The sequence below is a fragment of the Prunus dulcis genome, chromosome 1 (assembly GCF_902201215.1).
Source record: "Prunus dulcis chromosome 1, ALMONDv2, whole genome shotgun sequence".
In the NCBI taxonomy this organism is placed as follows: Eukaryota; Viridiplantae; Streptophyta; class Magnoliopsida; order Rosales; family Rosaceae; genus Prunus; species Prunus dulcis.
In genome coordinates this window covers 2,557,930-2,565,213 of record NC_047650.1, presented here as the reverse complement: position 1 = coordinate 2,565,213, position 7,284 = coordinate 2,557,930, and the positions used below count along the sequence as shown (strand labels likewise).

Below are 7,284 nucleotides of genomic sequence, written 5' to 3'. Positions count from 1 at the left end.
CAAACAGACAGTTTGAGACCGCAAGAGAGAAACACAAGCTGCTGAAAAAATCAGAGAGGACCAACACCAACAACATATACAAACTCGTCACCAAGCAACAACAAAACTATACCACAAATAAAACGCCCAAATAAATGGGCCCAACATAGAAAGTGAAAATGACACTAAAAACTCCAAGCCATAGGATGAGAGACACAGCCTGCAGCCAACAGAGTCGACGCCACCAACGACAACGAATGACAGAGAAACTAACAGAGCAACAGACAATAGTAGCCAAAACGAAAAAGCAAAGCCCTTTTATCCCTTCATAGCTTGAAATGTTCTAATGCGGAGTTCCCTTTTACCAGTTCTGAGAGGTAGTGCTTCAGATAATCTTTAACACTAGTTTCCCGATAGATTTGGGGATTTTCTTCAGATAACAACTCCTTGATTGGTCCATAAGCTTTTGGATTTTCTGCATGTGGTCTGAAAAAGGTTGGCACAGAAACTCTTGGGCCTACACTCTGCGAGATAACTCTGTGGTTAACACTAATAAACTTGTCATTTGAGATGAGCTGCACAAAAACAACACATAAGATTATTAAAACTTCATATATAAAATCTTTTTTATTATTTGGTATTGATAGATTTCATGTAATGAAAAATTTGGCTATCTAATTGTAATAATGAACTTGCCTGCAGAAGGTCTCCAACGTTGACGACAAGAGCTCCACGGATGGGGCGAACATCAATCCATTGATCCTCATACAAAACTTGGAGGCCACCCAATTGATCTTGTAAAAGTACGGTGATGAAGCAGCCATCAGTGTGCTTGCCGGTGCCCATAGTCAATTTTGTTTCAGGACATGGTGGATAGTAGTGACCCATAATAGAAAGTCCCTCAACAGAGTCCATGTACGCGTCCTTAAGTTGATTTGGCTTAAGCCCAAGAGCCTCGGAAAGCAACTCAAACAAAGTAAATCCCAAATCCTTCACTAGCTTTGAGTACTCATTCACTATATCTCTGCAACTCGAAGTCATCAAGTTCACTGATTAATTTCATTTACCAAATGATGAAAATAATGGTAAAACACTAAAAGGTGCAACAGATTTTAGTTTCTGTATAAAAGAGGATAAACTTCCTTGAAGTTATGCATTATAAGGAAATTATTTTTCTGAGGACATCCATTATCAGAACCCACCATGTGATGTTACCGATTCAACCTACTATACAATAAGTATATATTGTACCAAGTATAAAGTCCTCATTCATTCATGTTATAATATATGGTAGCACCATGTTACCATGTTTCCACCACACAGAAAATTTCTCTCCAACCCTAAATGCATGGTTAGACTAGAGTGCATTATAATATTACATAAATAAAAAATTTCTCTCCAACCCTAAATTGCATGGTTAGACGTGTATTATAATATTACATAAATAAAAATTTGCGCTGCATACCTGCACGCTGAGGGCAATTCGTCTGCTGGTTTGGTTGGATCAGGAGCCATATAGCACACAAACGAATCCCTCGAGTTTCCTTGTGAAGATTTGAAAAAGCGATTGTTGGACATATACTGCTCCTTGTTCCCAGAATCGTTTGAGTTTGAACCCAACTCTTTCTTAAGCTCATTCTCCTTCTCATGGAACTCACGTATCCCATCCACCATCCTCTCCAAAACTTCAACAGGAATTCCGTTTTGAACTTGAAAGAAACCCCAGTTCTCACATGCATCTCGAATTTTCTCGACAACTTCAGTTCGTAAAACTGAGTTGCTATTGATGCTCTTAAGATCAATGGTTGGGATACTGAGGGCACCACTTCCCAGCCTCTCATCTGCTCTTGTTACGGCCACCATTTTTTTTATTTTTTGGTTTTGGATCAAAAAATGTACGTGATTAACAAATAGACAAGCTAATTAGAAAGTACAAGCAGAAGAGGAGGGGTATAAGGAGATATTACTAAGGCAGTTTGTAGGAGGAGGAGGAGTTAGTGCTTTGGCCTATAATGTGTAGCAACATATTTATAGGCTGCATGCACAGGAATTCCAAACCAAAGTTTGAATTCAATGCCTGTAATGACACACATGTATTTTTAATTTTTTACAACTCATGCCCTACGACCAGGATTCTCCTTTCTTTTGAACCTCGCTTCTTTTATTCCTCATATAACGGTCATTCAATTTGGTCAGCGATGACAACTTAACCATATCAATTTTGAAAAGTTCCCATATCAAGCATGATATTTTTTTCGTATTGTTTAGAATAATTTAGTGTACCCGTATAGGTTTATATATATAATGTGTATAGGTAAGGTAAGTTACCTAATTTACCTAGATTGTGTATAGGTGGGGTAAGTTTGAAAAAAAATATGAAGACAAAGACCCACCCATCCTACGAATTTCGCAAGTTCCATAATATACGTAGAGGCATATGCACCTTAAAAACATGTATTTAAATAAAATTCTGACAAATAATCACGTAGTTAAATTTGCCTATGCACCAATGAGTATATCCCAAAACACCTAATTTTGATTAAAGATACAAATTTGACTGAAATTATTATTTTAAAAAAATTAACAGTAATGAGCATTCATTGGCAAATCTGTTTTAAAAAAAAGGTCAGCACAACAAATTAGACAATAAAAACGTAATTCAACCTAGAAAGCACGTCATTGGACCAAAGCTTATTTAGTCCCTATTTCGAATAGTAATTTGGTTGAAGTTCTAGAAAGCAAGGGTTAATCAACTCATAATTCAGAAAGGAACTGCCTACCCCAGTAGTATCTGGTACAATAATATATAATATTTGATATAAAGGAAGATTCTAGTGCTCAGTCATGCCTTGAAGATCAACGGTTGGGATACTTAATTGGGCACCAGTTCCCTCTCCCTCTCATCTGCTCGTATTGTGGCCAACAAATTTTTTTTATTTTTTATCAAACAACGTACGTGATTAACAAGTAGAGCTATATATAGATGTCCACAAGTTATTATTATGCGGAAGTAAATAGAGAAGAAATAAAAGAAGTGTATTAAAAAATACATGGTGCTCGCACGATAATAACATCCAAACATCCGTATAGGAGAATTTTTATATATATATAATATAGGCTGCACAAGAATTCCAAAATGAAAATAAATAAATAAATAAATAAAAGATGAAAAGGGCATAGATCTCTTCCTGTGCAGCCAAAAATAATTTTATTTTATCACGAAAAAGACTGGCTGCATATAATAACAATATATAGCCGAACCTATTTACTATCGAATTGTTTATACTTCAGGCAGGAATTTGATTGAAGATCTAGAAAGCAACACTTATAATCAATTCATATTCAGAAAGTGATTGTTCTGTAGTATCTGTTGAATAATATAAGTTACATTCTCATATTAGAAAATTAACTAAATAAAATATAACATAAAATGAATGATTCTATTACTAATATAACCGAGGTCTTTTATAATAATATCGGTGTTACTAATAGTGGGCTGTTGACCATCTTTCTGAAATTTAACAATACCGGTCTAATACTGTATTATATATGTATTTGAAGAATTATTGGTTATAATAATAATAATATCGACCAAACAAAACCAACAACCAAATATCAATACTAGGTATACTTGGTACCAACAATCTTTTCCCTGCTAATTTATTTTCAATCAATCTTATAAATTTATTCACTTATAACATGTCGCAATTGCAATTTCAGCTAGTGAACAGAAACCTTGACCATCCAATTAGAAGGTGCCAGCATCAGTTTGCTATATGTTCTAAAGTCAAAACGTTTTCTCCCATCCGACAGCAAATTTCTACTTCCAGAAAAGTAAAGTAATTTATTACTTTGTGACCAAGAAAATTTTGTTACTACGTGCCACTACTCAAACTTTATGATTCTTCCTTCAAATTTAATATACAAGCTTAATTGGACTATAAGAAAAATTACATACGCTTAGTTATTATTGTCGGAGATGAATTTTCTTTAAATGGACTTTCAAATAAGATCCCAGAAAATTATTTCCGAGTTATTCTTTTAGTATGCTGTTAGCCTCTTGGAACGTTCTATTTGTGCGTGCAGTGTGAACAACTTCTTCTTTTTGTTAGGTGGAGAAAATCAGGTGCAAAATGAATGGTAAAGCTAATGGGGTCTAGTCGAGTGGAAAAGAGCCTGATCTTGTAGGCTAGATTTTCAGATTTAAACCCTATGACATTTTAGTTAAGTGTGCGTGTTGTATGTGAGAAACCTCATCTTCTTTAGTTTAGACTATCACCCAAAGAAAACATATTAATGGGTGGAGAAATTCAGGAGCAAAATGAACGGTAAAGCTAATGGGTTCTTGCCGAGTGAAAAAGAGTCTGATCTTGTAGACCAGAGGTCTTAGGTTTGAACTCCATGACATTTTAATTATGTGTGTGTGTGATTCGATGTGTGAGTTTTATGCATATTACATATACATTTTTTTTGTCTTCTTATTGTTAAGGCAACCCAATTTTATATTTCTGCCCATGCATTTTTTCTTCATTTATACATGTGTTCTTCATTTTGACCTTTTGTTTAGGTAATTATATCTATATTATGTGTATTACAAATTGGTGTGTATGTTTTTATGGTTTTTTTTTTTTTTTTTAGCCATTAAAATAGTCTTAAAGCAAGGATTATATAGAGCAAAATAGTCATGGAAATATAAATAGAAGAGAGGACCAAGTCCAACGGACAAACTCGCCACCAAAATCTAACCACAAATAAGAGGCCTAAACAAATGGGCCCCTCATAGAAAACAAAACCAGCAGCCAGAGGCACAACCAGCAGCCAACAGAGTTGACGGCAGCAACGACCACGATGACAGAGAACAGAGTAAAGAGTAACAAATAATTCAATGCACCTGCGACAACGCCAAGCCCTTTTATCCCTTCATAGCTTAAAACTGATGTCATCACACGCTACAAGAAAGTTGTACTATTTATCTTCTTTGTTTCCAAAAGTACTTTTATTAGAAGAGCATACACGTCATAACAATAATTGACTCTCAGACAGACAATTTGAGACCACAAATAGGACGACCAAACAAATGGGCTTAACATAAAAAGCAAAAGGACACTGAAAAATAAAAAAACCTAGCCATAGGAGAGGACCAGAGGCACAGCCTGCAGCCAACAGAGCCACGATGACAGAGAAATTAACAACGGTACCTAGAACCAAAAGCAAAGCGCTTTTATTATCCCTCATAGCTTGAAATTATCTAATGCGGAGTTCCCCTTTACCAGTTCTGAGAGATAGTGCTTCAGATAATCTTTAACATTAGTTTCCCGATAGATTGGGGGATTTTCTGCTGATAACAACTCCTTGATTGGTCCATAAGCTTTTGGATTTTCTGCATGTGGTCTGAAAAAGGTTGGCACAGAAACTCTTGGGCCTACACTCTGCGAGATAACTCTGTGGTTAACACTAATAAACTTGTCATTTGAGATGAGCTGCACAAAAACAACACATAAGATTATTAAAACTTCATATATAAAATCTTTTTTATTATTTGGTATTGATAGATTTCATGTAATGAAAAATTTGGCTATCTAATTGTAATAATGAACTTGCCTGCAGAAGGTCTCCAACGTTGACGACAAGAGCTCCACGGATGGGGCGAACATCAATCCATTGATCCTCATACAAAACTTGGAGGCCACCCACTTGATCTTGTAAAAGTACGGTGATGAAGCAGCCATCAGTGTGCTTGCCGGTGCCCATAGTCAATTTTGTTTCAGGACATGGTGGATAGTAGTGACCCATAATAGAAAGCCCTTCAACAGAGTCCATGTATGCGTCCTTAAGTTGGTTTGGCTTAAGCCCAAGAGCCTCAGAAAGCAACTCAAACAAAGTAAATCCCAAATCCTTCACTAGCTTTGAGTACTCATTCACTATATCTCTGCAACTCGAAGTCATCAAGTTCACTCATCAATTTCATTTACCGAATGATGAAAGTAATGGTAAAACACTAAAAGGTGCAAATTATAAACTAACCATGCAGGGAAGTCATGTACAGATTTTAGTTTATGTATAAAAGAGGATCAACTTCCATGAACTTATGTATTATAAGGAAATTATTTTTCACAAGACATGTATTATCTTGCATGTTAGAGATTGGGTAGACTATGTAAATCAGAACCACGGATTACATATCCATCTCTAAATAATATGGGATGCCAAACGTAAATTTTTTGACGTGCAAATGCAAAACCCGTGTTATGATGTTACCATGTTACCACCACAAAGAAAATTTCTCCAACCCTAAATGCATGGTTAGACTAGAGTGTATTATAATATTACATATATAAAAATTTATTTAATATGTAGTGCCATGCATACCTGCACACTGAGGGTAATTCGTCTGCTGGTTTGGTTGGATCAGGAGCCATATAGCACACAAACGAATCCCTCGAGTTTCCCTGTGAAGATTTGAAAAAGCGATTGTTGGACATATACTGCTCCTTGTTCCCAGAATCCGTTGAGTTTGAACACAATTGTTTCTTAAGCTCATTCTCCTTCTCATGGAACTCACGTATCCCATCCACCATCCTCTCCAAAACTTCAACAGGAATTCCGTTTTGAACTTGAAAGAAACCCCAGTTCTCACATGCATCTCGAATTTTCTCGACAACTTCAGTTCGTAAAACTGAGTTGCTATCGATGCTCTTAAGATCAATGGTTGGGATACTGAGGGCACCACTTCCCAGCCTCTCATCTGCTCTTGTTACGGCCACCATTTTTTATTTTCTTTTTGGTTGTGGATCAAAAAATGTACGTGATTAACAAATGGACTCTGAAGTATAAAACTGTAAAAGCCCTTGGCTAATTAGAAAGTAGAAGCAGAAGAGGAGTACGAGGAGATATATAGGAGGATGATGGGGAACAAAGCTCAAGGAAGTTTGTAGGAGGAGGAGCTAATTAGTGCTTTTGTCCAACAATGCACAGCAGTATTTATAGGCTCCGCAGGAATTCCCAAGAAGATAAGTCATTCATCCCAAAGTTTGAATTTTCAATGCGGAATGATGGAACATGTATTATAAATTGTTTTACAAGTCATGCCTTTGAAATCCCTTACATTTTAGCTAATCTTTAATCCCTAATAATGGGCATTCAGTTTGATCAGCGATGACAACATTTTCAATTTGTTTTTTTGTTTGATCAGTTTTCTGACCCCAAAAATACAATAGCAACAAAGCAATTGTTGTAAAATGGGTGAAGCCCACATTGCAAACTAACATTCAAGTTCAACACATGCTCTAACATTCAAGTTGAACA

The 7,284-nt window shown here is 36.0% G+C and overlaps 2 protein-coding genes across 2 annotated transcripts; both read right to left on the bottom strand.

Moving 5' to 3' along the window:
* Window positions 1-212: 212 nt before the first annotated feature.
* On the bottom strand, window positions 213-1,842 carry LOC117615447 (1-aminocyclopropane-1-carboxylate oxidase homolog 1-like). Its single transcript, XM_034344528.1, has 3 exons — window positions 1,451-1,842; window positions 676-1,009; window positions 213-554 (listed from the first exon to the last, which is right to left on the bottom strand). Exons 1-3 carry the CDS (start codon window positions 1,840-1,842, stop codon window positions 306-308), a joined length of 975 nt encoding a protein of 324 aa, XP_034200419.1. The 3' UTR covers window positions 213-305.
* Window positions 1,843-5,037: 3,195 nt separating this feature from the next.
* On the bottom strand, window positions 5,038-6,746 carry LOC117614178 (1-aminocyclopropane-1-carboxylate oxidase homolog 1-like). The gene is made up of 3 exons (XM_034342898.1): window positions 6,355-6,746; window positions 5,581-5,914; window positions 5,038-5,459 (listed from the first exon to the last, which is right to left on the bottom strand). The coding sequence occupies exons 1-3, from the start codon at window positions 6,744-6,746 to the stop codon at window positions 5,211-5,213; spliced, it is 975 nt and encodes a 324-aa protein (XP_034198789.1). The 3' UTR covers window positions 5,038-5,210.
* Between the last annotated feature and the right edge of the window lie 538 nt (window positions 6,747-7,284).

What these genes read in the sequence shown, in the direction of transcription:
- LOC117614178 (XM_034342898.1), bottom strand. Translation starts at nt 6,746, where the DNA reads ATGGTGGCCGTAACAAGAGCAGATGAGAGGCTGGGAAGTGGTGCCCTC. An exon ending in GCAGACGAATTACCCTCAGT is followed by an intron (nt 5,915 to 6,354) that starts GTGCAGGTATGC and finishes GATGACTTCGAG; the next exon opens with TTGCAGAGATATAGTGAATG. An exon ending in ACGTTGGAGACCTTCTGCAG is followed by an intron (nt 5,460 to 5,580) that starts GCAAGTTCATTA and finishes GTTTTTGTGCAG; the next exon opens with CTCATCTCAAATGACAAGTT.
- LOC117615447 (XM_034344528.1), bottom strand. Translation starts at nt 1,842, where the DNA reads ATGGTGGCCGTAACAAGAGCAGATGAGAGGCTGGGAAGTGGTGCCCTC. An exon ending in GCAGACGAATTGCCCTCAGC is followed by an intron (nt 1,010 to 1,450) that starts GTGCAGGTATGC and finishes GATGACTTCGAG; the next exon opens with TTGCAGAGATATAGTGAATG. An exon ending in ACGTTGGAGACCTTCTGCAG is followed by an intron (nt 555 to 675) that starts GCAAGTTCATTA and finishes GTTTTTGTGCAG; the next exon opens with CTCATCTCAAATGACAAGTT.